This window comes from Felis catus, chromosome E2 (genome assembly GCF_018350175.1).
Source record: "Felis catus isolate Fca126 chromosome E2, F.catus_Fca126_mat1.0, whole genome shotgun sequence".
In the NCBI taxonomy this organism is placed as follows: Eukaryota; Metazoa; Chordata; class Mammalia; order Carnivora; family Felidae; genus Felis; species Felis catus.
Genome location: NC_058382.1, coordinates 8,875,034 through 8,890,054, shown reverse-complemented (window position 1 = coordinate 8,890,054; position 15,021 = coordinate 8,875,034). Strand labels below are relative to the sequence as shown.

Below are 15,021 nucleotides of genomic sequence, written 5' to 3'. Positions count from 1 at the left end.
TGCCAAAGCGACCCGACACAACCCTCAAACGAAATCTCTATGACCACCGACTAGCCGATTAAGGGCTCCTAAAAGAGGGATGTTAGCATCCCTTCGCTTCCCCCAGACTACAGATGGGTGTCTGACGTATGGACCAAATTTGCCTGGCTGAGAAGGACAGTCAACTGTCATTTAGAGCCCGTGGAAAACACTGGAAATTTTGCAAGGGGGAATGACCCAATTTGGTAATTTAAGTAGCAGTTAATAGAGGACACTGATTGAAAACAGTAAAGGCAGAAATCCACCATGATCTAAGTGATATTCCAACACGTAAGGTCTTCACAGCCAACTTCCCTAAGAAACGGTCCCCGGTTCAATGTTCTTTCAATCGAGTAGTGGTTCCGCCAGCTCTCCGTGGGAGGTTCCGAGGCTAGAAGCAGCTAGACCAGAAATGTGGAGGGGATCACCTTAGACCAATGAGGAAGATACCTCACACGGGAATCATAAGATTGGCAGCCGTGTTGGTCCACTTGGCTACTTGGACAGGTGGCTGTCCCATGCACAAGACAGACAACTTTGCCTGAGGACAGGAATAAAGAGAGGGCACCAAGTTTCTGGGTCTCATTACCACCCCACCCAGGGTAGTAACATCCAGCCAAAAGACAGGCTTTCTCCTCCCCATAGAGTAGACATGGGCTAGAGGATTGCAGCCTGAGCAATCCACATGAAAAGGGTTCCAGTAAGACCATACTTCGCGAAAAGCCCCTAAAATGAGAGTAAAGGAAGAAAAGACAAAGTACCTCAGGAGTGTCTGAGCAACGTCACCTATATCCCACCAGGGGGTGGGGAGTGCTAGCTTCTATTTTGCTCTTAGCCTCACTTATGCTCCCTCAACACTAGGTCTGAGGGAGGAGGGGTCTGGACTTCAGGGTCCCTGGTTCTTACCCTGCTTCAGGTCCCAACAGCACCCCGGGGCCCTGGCTCCGTTGGCCCTGGTTGCTTCCTGACCCCGCTGTTCCCCTTCAGCCTTTGCCTCTGCCCAGGCTCCCAGTACTGGCTGGGGATCCAGAAAAGACAAGAGCAAACCTGGCAGGAAGAGCTGGGAGGGGGCATCCTGGGAGAGGACGGGCCTGAGGGAGGAGATCTGGGTAGGGCTGGTCCTTCCCCACTCCTTGATTCCGGAATTACATCTCAGCCCGGTGGCCCTGTCATGATGAAGGGACGCATGTTCCCAGGCTCTCCTTCTAGGACAGGAGACCAGCCCCAGAGTTCTCCTCTCGGAAACCAAGAGTGAGGATCAGAGCAGAGGAAGTGAGTCCGGTATTTAGACAACCAGATAAATCTTTATTTGTGCCACGGTACTGTGGCCTTTTCCTTCGGTACCTTCGGAACCTGCTCCTGTGAAGGCTGACTCTTTGGGACCTAGCCCTATGGAAGACCCGCCCTGTCAGCGGAGAACCAGGTATTCATGGAATCGATCACCTTCCCAGGCCGAATGCAAAGGACGCTGGGGGAGGGTGGGGTGCAAATAGCAGAACCAGATTAGGTCCTGAGTGAGGGACACTCCTCCCAGCCTCCCTATATTGGATCTTATTCTCGCAATGACCCCAACTTAGTCGGCAGAGGTAAGCCCCACCCCATCCCCAAGAGAACAACCTCCTCCATTTGGAGGGTGGACATCCCGCCCCTCGCTCCAAGCCCTGACTTCTTCAGTGGGCGACTCACACGGTGAGAATGCCGATGATCAGCACCACAAAGCCCCAGATCAGCAGCCCTATCAGACGGCCTCTCAGCCTATTCCCCGACTTCGGGTACTCTGCCCTCCCGACAGTTAGGGACAGGTCATGCCAGATCTCAGCCAGGGTTCCACTGGTTGATGACCGGGTTACAAACACTGAAGGCTGGGTTACAAAGGTTGAAGACTTGGACGTTGTCTCCACAATGATTCTTTGAGGCAACACTGACGGAAGAAAGGGAAAGAGCAGACCTGAGAGGGTCCCAGGAGATAATCAGGACCCTAACTGCAGGAAGCATGGTCCGGGTGAGCAGTGGCCACGCCCACGACAGGAAGCCACACCCCCATGGCCTGAATCCACATCCCACAGGGAAGTTTTAACCCGCAGGCCACGCCCTGACGATGGCTGTACCCAAACCCCACGAAACTGAACCCCACACTTCTGTCGACTCCCCAGCACTGACCTGTGACTTCAAAATGGATGATCGTGGATGGGCCATGTCGCTCAGTGCCCAACTCGCAGCGGTAGGTACCTGCATCCTCTGGCCCCACGAGGGGCTTGGTCAGGGTGGGTCGTTTCCCCTTGTACACCAAGGTCTCAGAATTGCTCCCCCAAACCTAGACCCAGGTTCAAGAGATCACAGAGGCCTGGGGAATTCAGGCCTTAGGGAGAACAGAGGTGAGATCATCACGGGATCTCAGTGGGGAAGATGGGAATCCAGGGTGTACTGGTAAGGGCATGGGGTCCCCGGGGATCCGTAGAAGGCAAACCTGGTAGGTCATGGGTCATGGGGATTGTGGGAACAAGCTTGTGGATACAGGGGTCGGCGCTCACACAAGCCTAATGGACTCGGGGTTGAAAGTCCCACCCTGTAAAAGCTGTAATTGGTCAGGCCTTCAGATAATTTATGCCAGTCGAGCTCACAGTCCAGGACCAAGTCTTCCTTTTCATGGACGTTGATTTGGCGCACTGGGGACGAGGGTTATGGTGGGGTGCTTCCTCATGGTTCCAGGCCCTCCATCAACTCCCTCCCACTGGGTCCAGGCCCTTCTTTGCTAACAGGCAGGCTTCAGTCTCCGCCCTGTCAAGACTCCATCTCTCCTCTGGCTCCGCCCCTCCTGCGCCAACCCCTCCCGTTGGCCCCAGCCTCTCACCTCCGCAATCTGTGGACTTTCGACAAAGGTAAAGGTGCTTTCTGCATATGTGACACCAGAGCAGAAGCTGCAACATCGTACCTGAGGGGAGAGATCAAGGCTCTATTTATCCTAACAGAGGAGGCTAAAAGTAGAGGGCAGGGTCAAGGGCTGGGGAGGGATCAGGCGCCTAGTCCCTAGAGGTCAGCCCAAGGGGCGGGGCTAGAAGGCAGACCTGCCGGAAGAGGGATCTAACCGGGCTCAGTGAGGACCCCACATGGAATAGGACCCGTTGCCCAGGAAGTCCGCTGTGCAGAAAGACTACTGGGACCAGGAACCTCTCAGACGTGGGGAAGGAAGAACCGTCGAGACCCAAAGCAGGAGGAGAAAGGCTGGGTATTCACGGGGCAAGGATGAGGGATAAAAAACCACCTTCCGTAATCTGGACTCACCACATTTGTTGGGACAGAAATCTGCCTCAGAAGGAAGAAAAAAATAATGGTATCAGATTTCTAAGCTAAAGGACATGAGAGAGGGGGAGAAGGAATAGGTGGGGGTTTGGGCTCTTGGGTTGGAGGAAGGGCCCGGGTGCCTGGAGGTCTGGGTCCAAGGGAGGGCGTGGTCAGGAGAGGTAAGGGGATGGACATAGAAAGCAGGGGCTGGGGACATAGACCCTGGGACTGGTGGAGGAAGGGGCTGTGGTCCCCCGCAGAACCCATATTCCCTCACCCTCTCTTTGGAACCGAACGACGTAGCTCTGAAAGCTTTCTTTTTCCCGAGTCAACATCTCAGAGAACTCCTTCTCTAAAGTGTCATCTGGAAAGTAGCAGGGTGACGTCAAGTGCTTCCCCGCCGCTCCCCACCCCAGGAGTGAGGTACAGGAAGTTTGTGTCTGTCTGAAGGGCATGCCAATTCCCGTTGGGGACTTCTCAGGGAGCCACAATGAAATTGAATGGCCACTTAACCACGCCGGCCACTGAGCTAAGCGAGGGCTGGTGTCCAGGCACCGTTATGATCCATTTTAGACGTGGAAAACCTCCTCCAAGGCCACGCAGCTAGGGGATGACCGGGGGTGGGGGGATTTGAACCTAGGCAGGTTGACTCCAGAGCCAAAGATTCTGGAGCTTCCCCCCCCCCCCTCATCTGTGTGCATTTACCTCTTAAACCACGGTTTGTGATATATTTCACACTCCTCAGAAAACTCAAGACTGACGTTTCCATCGTGGCTTCATCTGGAGGGACACAGGGGATGCGGGGAGGGGAGACAGAACCTCAGATTCCAAACCTTAAGCTCTCTTGGTTCAGCTAGCGTTACAAACTACAATACCCATGTGGCCACTGGGCAAGGATGGGGCTGTAAAGCGATTGTCCGCCCGTTGCCTGCTGGGAGTTGTAGTTTTTATCCAAAATGGCAAGGTAAGGGGTAGGGAAAGTGTGTTCCTAGCCCTGGCGAGGCCTGGATTCTGCATCCCAGCCTTCCCCATGCCTGAACCCAGTAGACTCTGCCTTCAGCTCTTCCCTCCCGTCCCCCTCCCCCCGCCCCAGCAATCCTAGGACTAGACCCCTCGTTTCCCATGACCCAGGGTTCCCACGCTCTACCCTGCCCTCACCGATAACCCCGATAAAGGAACGCTGTAAATTTGGCAGTTTGGTGAAATTTCCCACGGTTGCTCCTATCGTTCTCATCACTTCTCTGCGACGCTCGGGCGCCAGGTGGGTAGGCAGGTATTCCTTATCGAAGGAGTCCAGCGCGGCCACGACCCTTCGATCACACGTGACACAGCTCCGGGCAGGAAGCAGGCAGCCGGCTAGCGCCACCACCAGGAGGGCAACTTGGGGGCCCATTTCCCCAGGGCGCTCAGCCCCAGCAGAACCCACCAGGACTCTCTGGACTTTATGGGGACGGTCCGCCCACCCCACACGGAGGAGGACGTGATCGCTAAGGGGAAAGAACCCCTTCCCGGAGACTAAGACCCCCAAGTTGTAGGTCTCCCACTTCTCGGTTAGGAAACCGAGGAGTCCGGAGTCGCGATGCACCCTGAGCAGCCGCTGCCCGACCTTGAACTTGTCCGTTGACCCTCGAATACAACTAGGGTTTGCTGAAGAGCGGAATCCAGGCTGAGGGCATTCAGGGGGACCAGCCGGCCACGTCCTTCCGGCTCTGTTACGCCACGACTGAAATTAAGGATGCTGTTGCAGCGAAGGCGAGGTGGCTCACGTGATGCAGAGAGCTTTATGACTGGAGTCAGACCTGAAGATCGCCTCAATGTGCAAGGAAATCCCACAGCGTTTCCCTTCTAGCTTTCCACACAGGCCCCCCGACTTACCTAGAGACAATCCAGGAGTGCCCTCGGCCCCGCCCACAAACCCAACTCTGAGTCTGATTGGACGGCAACAAAGGGAGGCTCCGCCTATAGTTCCAGGATAACGCCCTCCGCCCCCTCTCTACTAGAACTTTTTTCTGGTTCCTCCCAGACGAGGCCCCCGTGTGGTCGCGTTGGGGTGGAGGGGGTGGGGTCTCGGTGGAGGAGAAAGATGGGAGCTTAGCTCCTGGGAACTGGCGTGGAAGATGGCTGGGGACTTGGTCTTGGGTCTGATGGAGGAGGCGTGCGGACCCCTGGGTCCCTGCTTGAGGCCCCAACAGCACCCGGCGCCCTGGCTCCGTCGGCCTGGTTAGTTCAGACCCCACTGTTCCTATTCAGCCTTCGCCTCTGCCCCGGCTCCCAGCACTGGCTGGGGGAGAGGAAAAGGCAGGGGAAACCCACTGGAAGAGTGTGGACGGGTTGTCATGTGAGGGGTTGGGCCTGGGGGAGGAGATCTGGGTAGGGCTGGCCCTTGATTCGGGAATCACTCCTTGATTCTGGAAGTGCATCTCAGCCAGGTGGCCCTGCCACGCCGAAGGGACCCGGGTTCCCAGTCTATCCTTCTAGGACAGGAGACCCGCCCCAGAGCTCTCCTCTCGGGAAGCCAAAACTGAGAATCTGACCGGAGAAAAGGAATCCGATATTTAGACAACCAGATAAATCTTTATTTAAGCCTTGGTGCTGTGGCCTTTTCCTCGTTCGGTACCTTGGGAAGCTGGGTCTGTGACACCTGGGTCTGTGATAGCTGGGTCTGTGACAGCCGACTTTGTGGACCCTGGTCCTCGGGGGCTGCTGCCTTGTCGGTACGGACCCAGGACTTGACCGAATCGATCAGGGTCCCAGACCTAAAGCAAAGTACGCTGGGGAAGGGTGGGGTGCAATCGTGTAAGCAGGTTAGTTCTTGAGTGAGGGACACCCCTCCCAGCCTCCCTATATCTGATCCTTTCTGTGACCCAAGCTTCGCCGCCCTGGGTAAGCACGCCCCTCTTTTCTAAGCCCCTCCCCCTAACACCTCCTCCTACCTTCGGACGTTGGAGACCCCGCCCCTCGCCCCAAGCCCCGCCTTCTCCGGGAGGCGGCTCACGAGGTGGCAAAGCCGAGGATCAGAAACACAAAGCCCCAGATCAGCATCTCGAACAGAAAGCCTCTCAGCGCGTCCTTGGGATTCGGACACTCTGACGGCTTGAGGGATCGAAACCGCTGATACTGGGTCCCGGGCTTTGATTTCGGGATCTCCTCAATGACTCTTTTGGGCAACACTGACAGAGGAGAGAGAAGGGGCAGTGCTGGGAGGGCCGGTCGTGGCCCAGGCAAGCTCTGTCCACGCCACCCTTCCCCAGGACCCAGGCCTCCCAGGAGATAAACACGCCCCTCACTGCCTGAAGCCAGGCCACTGTGAGAGGCGGCCGCACCCTGGGCAGGAAGCCACCCCCCGTTGGCCTGAAACCACACCCCGACAGAAAGTTAGGCCCCCCAGGGCGCTCGCTGAAGCTGACTGCCCCCCATACCCAGGACCCTGAGTCCCATACGTCTGCCGACCACCAGCTCTGACCTGTGACTTCAAAATGGATGACCGTGGCTGGGCCGGATCGCTCAGTGCCCAACTCGCAGCGGTAGTTACCCGCATCCTCTGGCCTCACCAGTCGCTTGATCAGCGTGGGCCGTTTCCCCTCGGACACCAAGGTCTCAGAATTGCTCCCCCAAACCTAGACCCAAGCTCAAGGGGTCACAGAGGCCTGGGGAATTCAGGGTTTGGGGCCGTACAGGTGTGAGGGCATCACGGGCTCTCAGTGGGGGAGATGGGAGTCCAGGGTCACTGGTAAGGGCATGGGGTCCCCGGGGATCCGTAGAAGTCAAACCTGGTGGGTCATGGGTCATGGGGATTGTGGCAACAAGCTTGTGGATGAGGGGGTCGGCGCTCACACAAGCCTTATGGACTTGGGGTTAAAGGGCCCACCCTGTAAAAGCTGTAATAGGTCAGGCCTTGAGATAATTTATGCCAGTCGAGCTCACAGTCCAGGATCAGGTCTTCCGTTTCATGGACGTTGATTTGGCGCACTGGGGACAGGATTTACGGTGGGACCCTTCTTCAAGGTTTTCCTGCCCTCCCGCCAGTGCCACCCACTTTGTCTAGGCCCCCCTTTCTGTCTCCACCCTCCGCTCCAGTCCCCGCCCTCTCTAGGCCAAGTCTCTCCTCTGGCTCCGCCCCTCCTGCGCCAACCCCTGCGGCTGGCCCCAGCTCTCTCACCCCCGCAATCTCTGTATTTTCGACAAACGTGAAGCTGCTTTTTACAGTTACTGCACCAGATCAGAAGCTGCAACATTGTACCTGAAGGGACAGGATCCAGGCTGTATTCGCCCTGAGAGGCGAGGCTAAAAGGAGAGGGCAGGGCCAAGTTCTGGGGCGGAGTCAGGCCCCTAATCCCTAGAGGTCAGCCCAAGGGGCGGGGCTAGAAGGCAGTCCTCCCTGAAGAGGGGTGTAACCAATCTCAGGAAAGAGCGCCCAGAGAAGGGGACCCGCTATCCAGGAAGTCCGCTGTGCAGAAGGACTACTGGGGACCAGGAACCCCTCAGACGTGGGGAAGGAAGAACCACCGAGACCCAAAGCCGGAGGAGAAAGGCTGGGTATTCACGGGGCAAGGATGAAGGATACAAAACCAGTTCCGGTAATCCGGACTCACCACATTTGTTGGGACAGAAATCTGCCTCAGAAGGAAGAAAAAACAAAACAAAAACAAAAAAGGATTATCAGATTCCTGTTAATGGGATGAGAGGGGGCGAAAAGGAATAGGTTGGGGGTTGTGCTCTTGGGTTGGAGGGAAGAAGGACCCGGGTGTCTGAATCTCTGGGTCCAAGGAAGGACCGGGTCGGGAGAGGTGAGTGGTTGGACATAGAAAGCAGGGGGCTGGGGACAGGGTCCCTGGGCCTGTTGGGGGAAGGGGCCGTGGTCCCTGACGGAAGCCATCTTCCCTCACCCTCTCTTTGGAATCGAGTGACGTAGCCACGAAAGGCTGCCTTTTCCAGAGTCAACATCCAGGAGAACTCCTTCACGAAAGTGTCATCTGGGAAGGAGCAGGGTGACATAGAGTGGTACCCCTCCCCCGCCCACCCCAGGAGGAGATGCAGGAAGTTTGCCTCCATCTGAAGAGGGTTAGGGTTTGGGGCCATCTCAGGGAGGGACAGTGACATTGAATGACCACTTAACAATGCGGGCCACTGAGCTAAGCGGCGCCTGGCCTGCAGGCACTGTTAGGACCCATTTGAGAGGTGACAAAGTTGCAAAGTCCCTCCCTACAGGCCATAGAGCTAGGGGATGACCGGCCCGGAATTTGAACCGAGGCAGGTGGCCTCCAGAGCCACCACCAGACCTGTCCTCACCAACAATCATTTCTCGAAAAGATTCTGGAGCCCCTCCCGCGGCCCCTGTGTGGATTTACCTGCTGCCCCACTGTTTCTGATAAGTCTCACACTCCTCAGAAAACTCAAGACTGACGTTTCCATCGTGGCCTCATCTGGAGGGACACAGAGGATGCGGGGAGGGGAGCTAGAACCTCAGATTCCAAGCCTTGAGGTCTCTTGGCTCAGCAGGTGTTCAAAACTACAATACCCATGAGGCTACTGGACCAGCCCAGGGCTGTAAATGGCTGGCACGCCCGCTGCCTTCTGGGAGTTGTATTTTTTTTCCCCACATAAAATTGCCACGTAAGGACTAGGGGAAAGTGTATTGGTCTGCCCTGGGGAAGGCCTGGAATCTGCATCCCAGCCTTCTCCATTCACGAACCCAGTACAGTCTCCCTCCAGTCTTTCGCTTCCTTCCCTCCTGCCCGCTCCCGCAACCATCCTAGAACGCAGACCCCTCTTTTCCCTCGACCCCTGGATTCGCACTCTCTACCCTGCCCTCACCGATAACCCCCAGAAAGGTATCCTCTAAATCTGGCAGGTCCCGGAAATTCCTCACGGTTTGTCTTATCTTTTCCATCACTTCTCTGTGACGCTCGGGCGCCAGGTGGGTAGGCAGGTATTCCTTTTCCAAGGCGTCCAGCGCGGCCACGACCCTTCGATCGCAAGTGACACAGCTCCGGGCAAGAAGCAGGCAGCCGGCTAGCGCCACCACCAGGAGGGCAACTTGGGGACCCATTTCCCCAGGGCGCTCAGCCCCAGCAGAACCCCGGGGAGGGTCCACCCACCCCACACGGAAGGGGTGATCGCTGACCGGAAAGAACCTCTTCCCCGAGAGTAAGACCCCCCAATTTGCAGGGCTCCCCCTTCTCGGTTAGGAAACCGAGGAGTCCGGAGTCCCGATGCACCCTAGACAGCCGCTGCCCGACCTTGACCTTGAATGTTGCACCCTGGAATACTAGGGTTCGCTGAAGGGCCGAATCCAGGCTGGGGGCCTTTAGAGGGGACGATAGGGTCACGTCCTTCCACTCTATTTGCCACGGCTAAAATTGAGGACGTTTCTGGAGCGAAGGTGAGGTTGGTCACGTGACGTGGAGAGCTTTATGACTGGAGTCAGACTCGAAGGTCGCCTCAATCCCACAGAGTCCCTCTTCTTCCTTTCTCCTTGGGGCGCCGACTTCTCAAGAGACACTCTGGGCGAGTTTCCTTGGCCCCGCCCACAAACCCAACTCTGAGTCTGATTGGACGGCAACAAAGGGAGGCCCCGCCTATTGTTCCAGGATCTCGCAGACCGACCCCTCTCTGACTAGAACTTTCATCTGGGCCTCCCCGATGAGGCCCTTGTGTGGTCGCGTTGGGGTGGAGGGGGCTGGGGTCAGACTAAGGAGTCTGGGTGGAGGAGAAAGATGGGAGCTTAACTCCTGGGAACTGGCGTGGAAGATGGCTGGGGACCGGCTCTTGGGTCTGACGCAGGAGGGGTGTGGACCCCTGGTCCCGCGGTTCTTACTCTGCTTCGGGTCCCCCCAGCACCTCGGCGCCCTGTCTTCGTTGACCCGGGTTGGTTCTTGACCCCTCTGCCCCGGCTCCCAGCCCTGGCTGGGGGACTGGAAAAGGCCAGAGGCAACTGGGCTGGAAGAGCCGGGAGGGGGCGTCCTGTGAGGGGGCGAGGCTGGGGGAGGAGATCTGGGTAGGGCTGGCCCTTCCCCACTCCTCGATTGGGGAATTACATCTCAGCCAGGGGGCCCTGCCATGACCAAGGGACCCGGGTTCCCGGGCTCTCCTTCTAGGACAGGAGGCGAGCCCCAGACCTCTCCTCTCGGAAAGCTAAAATGAGGATCAGACCCGAGGAAATGAATCCGGTATTTAGGCAACCAGATAAATCTTTATTTGTGACTTGGTGCTGTGTCGTTTTCTTTCGGTGCCTTCGGAACCTGGCTCTGCAGGGCGGCTACTTTGTTAGTGAGGAACCAGGACTTTATGGAATCCATCACGTTCCCGGGCAGAAAGCAAAGTACGCTGGGGAAGGGCGGGGGGCAGATAGTGGAACCAGGTTAGGTCTTGAGGGATAGCCCTCCTCGCCTCTCTATATTTGGTCTTATTCCAGCAAAGACCCAGGCTGGATCATCACTACCATTTTCTAAGGCCTCTCCCTTAAAGGACCCCCTTCTGCATTGGGATTTGGAGACCCCGTCCCTCTGTTCGTGCCCCGCCTTCATCAGGGTTGGCTCACGCGGTGACAAAGCTGATGATCAGCACCACAAAGCCCCAGATCAGCAGCCCTACCAGAAGGCTTCTCAGCACCTTCTCGGGCTTAGGGTGCTCTGAAGGCGGGAGGGTTGGGGACAGCTGCTCCTCGGTTTCAAAGTTTGATGTCGGTGTCTCCTCAATGATTCTTTGAGGCAACACTGATAGAGGAGAGAGAAAGAACAGCCTTGGGAGGCCACCAAGGTCCCCCGTGGCCCAGGCAAGCTCCCTCCCCTCCAACCTTCCCCCAAGACCCGGGCCTTGGAGGAGACAATCGCGACCCTATCTGCCTGGACCCCGGCCACCGTGGCGGGTGGCCACACCCCCGTGGCCTGAAATGACACCCCGACAGGAAGTTTTGCCCCATAGGCCATGCCCCAAGCTGACTGTCCCCTAACCCCAGGACCCTGATTCCCACACTTCCGTCAACTCCCCAGCTCTGACCTGTGACTTTAAAATGGATGACCGTGGCTGGGAGGGATCTCACGGTGCCCAACTCACAGCGGTAGTCACCTGCATCCTCTGGCCCCACCAGGGGCTTGGTCAGGGTGGGCTGTTTCCCCTTGTACACCAAGGTCTCAGAATTGCTCCCCCAAACCTAGACCCAAGCTCAAGGGGTCACAGAGGCCTGGGGAGTTCAGGGTTTGGGGCAGTACAGGTGTGAGGGCATCACGGGCTCTCAGTGGGGGAGATGGGAGTCCAGGGTCACTGGTAAGGGCATGGGGTCCCCGGGGACCTGTAGAAGTCAAACCTTGTAGGTCATGGGTCATGGGGATTGTGGGAACAAGCTCGTGGATACCGGGGTGGGCGCTCAACCAAGCCTAATGGACGTGGGGTTGATGGGGTTGGAGGGCCCACCCTGTAAAAGCTGTAATAGGTCAGGCCTTGAGATAACTTATGCCAGTGGAGCTCACAGTCCAGGACCAAGTCTTCCTTTCCGTGGACGTTGATGTGGCGCACTGGGGACAGGCGGTTACGGTGGGATGCGTCTTGGTTCTCCCCCAACTCCCTCGCACTTGGTCTTGGCCCCCACTTTTCTGGTGGGCCGGCTCCTTTCTTTGGCCTCTCTAGACCCCGGCTCTCCTCTGGCTCCGCCCCTCTTGCGCCAACCCCGCCCCTCCCCCCCCCCCCCCCCAGCCGGCCCCAGCTCTCTCACCACCGCAATCTGTGGACTTGCGACAAACGTGAAGCTGCTTTTTACAATTACTGCACCAGATCAGAGGCTGCAACATCATACCTGAAGGGGCAGGATCAAGGTTGCATTTATCCCGATAGAAGAGACTGAAAGGAGAGGGCAGGGTCAAGGGCTGGGGCGGGGCCCAGCGCCTAATCCCGAGAGGTCAGCCCAAGGGGCGGGGCTAGAAGGCAGACCTGCGGGAAGAGGGATCTAACCGGGCTCAGCGAGGAGCCCACATGCAATAGGACCCGCTGTCCAGGAAATCCGCTGTGCAGAAGGACCACTGGGGACCAGGAACCTCTCAGACGTGGGGAAGGAAGAACCATCGAGACCCAAAGCAGGAGGAGAAAGGCTGGGTATTAACCGGGGCCAGAATGGGGGATAGAACACCAGCTTCCCTAATCTGGACTCACCACATTTGTTGGGACAGAAATCTGCCTCAGAAGGAAGAAAAAAAAAAAAGTTATGAGATTTCTAAGTTAAAGGACACGAGAGAGGGGGAGAAGGAATAGGTTGGGGTTTGGGCTCTTGGGTTGGAGGGAGGACCCTGTTGGGAGAGGCGAGGGGCTGGACACAGAGAAGCAGGGGACTGGGGACAGGGACCCCGGGAGTGGTGGAGGAAGGGGCTGTGGTCCCTGAGGGACCCCATCTTCCCTCACCCTCTCTTTGGAACCGAGCAACATTGCGCTGAAAGGCCGCCTTTTCCAGAGTCAACATCCAGGAGAACTCCTTCACGAAAGTGTCATCTGGGAAAGAGCAGGGTGACAGAGTGCGACCCCTCCCCCCACCCACCCCAGGAGGAGGTACAGGTACCCGTCTGAAGAGGCTGGCGTTCCAGGTTAGGGCCATCTCCGGGAGGGGCAGTGAAATTGGATGACCACTTAACCATGCTGGCCACTGGGCTAAGTCACTGGCCTGGGTGCAGGCACCGTTATGACCCAGTTTGGAGGTGACAAAGCCGTGACATCCCTCCCTAAAGGCCACACAGCCAGGGGATGACAGGGCCGGTGTTTGAACCTAGGCAGTTTGGCTCCAGAGCCAAAGGATTCCGAAGCCCCTCCCCTGGCCACTCTGCCATTTACCTGCTATGTCACTGTTTGTGATAAGTGTCATACTCCTCAGAAAACCCAACACTGACGTTTCCATTGTGGCCTCATCTGGAGGGACACGGGGGATGCGGGGAGGGGAGATAGAACCTCAGATTCGAAGCCTTGTGGTCCCATTGGCTCAGCTAGTGTTAAAAACTACAATGCCCATGTGGCTACTGGGCAAGGCTAGGGCTGTAAAGGGTTGCCTGTCTGTTGCCTTCTGGGAGTTGTAGTTTTTTACATAAAATTGCAGGGTAAGGGGTAGAACACAGTATTTCCTAGGGCTCGGAAAGCCCTGGAATCTGCATCTCAGCCCTCTCCATCACGAACCCAGTAGACTCTGGCTCCGGCCCTTCCCTCCCTCCCCCCACCCCGCCCCTGCTCCCAGGAATCCTAGCACCAGACTCCTCTTTTTCCACGACCCGGGGTTCCCACGCTCTACCCTGCCCTCACCTATAACCCCCATAAAGGCATCCTCTAAATATGGCAGGTCCCAGAAATTTCTCACGGTTTGTCTTATCGTTTCCATCACTTGTCCCTGACGCTCGCGCGCCATGTGGGTAGGCAGGTATTCCTTTTCCAAGGCGTCCAGCGCGGCCACGACCCTCTGATCACATATGACACAGCCCCCGGCAGGAAGCAGGCAGCCGGCTAGCGCCGCCACCAGGAGGGCTACTTGGGGACCCATTGCGGCCACAGCGCTCAGCCCGCACAGAACCCGGGGAGGGTCCTCCCACCCCACACGGAAGGGGTGATCAGTAACGGGAAAGAACCCCTTCCCCGAGAGTAAGACCCCCCAATTTGCAGGGCTCCCCCTTCTCGGTTAGGAAACCGAGGAGTCCGGAGTCCCGATGCACCCTAGACAGCCGCTGCCCGACCTTGACCTTGAATGTTGCACCCTGGAATACTAGAGTTCGCTGAAGGGCCGAATCCAGGCTGAGGGCCTTTAGAGGGGACGAGCAGGTCACGTCCTTCCACTTTATTTGCCACGGCTAAAATTGAGGACGTTTCTGGGGCGAAGGTGAGGTTGGTCACGTGATGTGGAGAGCTTTGTGACTGGAGTCCGAGTCACCGTTTCCCCCGATCTACAAGGAATTCCCACAGCCTCCCCCTTCTAGCTTCGGACGTGGGGGCGCGACTTCCCTGGAGACACGCCCAGGAGTTTCCTTGGCCCCGCCCACAAACCCAACTCTGAGTCCGATTGGACGGCAACAAAGGAAGGCTCCGCCTATGGTTCCAGGAAATCGCCAAGAGGCCTCCTTCTCAGACTAGAAGTTTCATCTGGTCAGCTCAGGCGAGGGCATCTGGCCTTCAGCTTCCTCTCGTCCCCGAGTTTCTGAACCCAGGCTTCGGCTAGATGCCTGGGATCTTTTGGAATATTTGGTGTCAAGCCACGGAATTGGGAAGTGGCCCTTTCTAGCCGCAGGACTACGACTCCCAGGAGGCCCTGGGGTGTCTCCCTGGCCAGAGTTCCACACTTTACTCACTCCCTTCTCCTCCTTCTCTCCATAGCTGAGGGGCTCGATGCCAGGGTTCTAGAAGAAAGAGGCCTAGGGCCAATACTAAGAACCTGGGGCTCAGACCTATGGGTCCTGGAAGGTCTCTCTCTCCTTTTCTACATCAAGAATCAAACCACCATAAAAACTGAAACCGCGGGGCGCCTGGGTGGCTCAGTGGGTTGAGCGTCAGGCTTCGGCTCAGGTCATGATCTCACCGTTCATGAGTTCAAGCCCCGCCTCGGGCTCTGTGCTGACAGCTCCGAGCCTGGAGCCTGCTTCGGATTCTGTGTCCCCCTCCCTCTCCGCCCCACCCCTGCTTATGCTCTGCCTCTGTCTTTCAAAAATGAATAAACATTAAAACAAAACAGGAACCGCGACTCACATGAGCCTGAGAACAGGAGGC

At 57.2% G+C, this 15,021-nt stretch overlaps 2 protein-coding genes and 2 long non-coding RNA genes across 9 annotated transcripts; 2 read left to right on the top strand and 2 right to left on the bottom strand.

The window, feature by feature from the left end:
* Positions 1-1,302: 1,302 nt before the first annotated feature.
* On the bottom strand, positions 1,303-4,693 carry LOC102900416 (izumo sperm-egg fusion protein 1-like). Of its 3 annotated transcripts, XM_045047035.1 has the most exons (9): positions 4,459-4,693; positions 4,006-4,080; positions 3,578-3,664; positions 3,301-3,321; positions 2,870-2,950; positions 2,584-2,684; positions 2,179-2,332; positions 1,705-1,966; positions 1,303-1,486 (listed from the first exon to the last, which is right to left on the bottom strand). In XM_045047035.1, exons 1-9 carry the CDS (start codon positions 4,691-4,693, stop codon positions 1,408-1,410), a joined length of 1,095 nt encoding a protein of 364 aa, XP_044902970.1. In that variant the 3' UTR covers positions 1,303-1,407. The 3 variants fall into 3 exon arrangements, with proteins under 3 accessions (XP_044902970.1, XP_044902971.1, XP_044902972.1); XM_045047036.1 differs by lacking the exon at positions 3,301-3,321; XM_045047037.1 differs by lacking the exons at positions 3,301-3,321; positions 3,578-3,664.
* On the top strand, positions 1,939-3,289 carry LOC123382418. The gene is made up of 3 exons (XR_006590742.1): positions 1,939-2,239; positions 2,760-2,897; positions 3,135-3,289. It is a non-coding gene; the product is annotated as an uncharacterized LOC123382418 (long non-coding RNA).
* A 469-nt stretch (positions 4,694-5,162) lies between the features above and the next one.
* Positions 5,163-10,503, top strand: LOC109494738. Of its 2 annotated transcripts, none has more exons than XR_002149764.3 (3): positions 5,163-5,520; positions 5,726-10,167; positions 10,398-10,503. It is a non-coding gene; the product is annotated as an uncharacterized LOC109494738 (long non-coding RNA). The 2 variants fall into 2 exon arrangements; XR_006590739.1 differs by having other exon boundaries at positions 5,716-10,167.
* Positions 10,473-14,791, bottom strand: LOC101085336 (izumo sperm-egg fusion protein 1-like). 3 transcript variants are annotated; one of them, XM_006941027.5, is made up of 9 exons: positions 13,573-14,787; positions 13,114-13,188; positions 12,691-12,777; positions 12,445-12,465; positions 12,011-12,091; positions 11,713-11,813; positions 11,299-11,452; positions 10,841-11,015; positions 10,473-10,626 (listed from the first exon to the last, which is right to left on the bottom strand). In XM_006941027.5, the coding sequence occupies exons 1-9, from the start codon at positions 13,805-13,807 to the stop codon at positions 10,494-10,496; spliced, it is 1,062 nt and encodes a 353-aa protein (XP_006941089.3). In that variant the 5' UTR covers positions 13,808-14,787; the 3' UTR covers positions 10,473-10,493. The 3 variants fall into 3 exon arrangements, with proteins under 3 accessions (XP_006941089.3, XP_006941091.3, XP_006941090.3); XM_006941029.5 differs by having other exon boundaries at positions 10,894-11,015; positions 13,573-14,370; XM_006941028.5 differs by lacking the exon at positions 12,445-12,465 and having other exon boundaries at positions 13,573-14,791.
* Between the last annotated feature and the right edge of the window lie 230 nt (positions 14,792-15,021).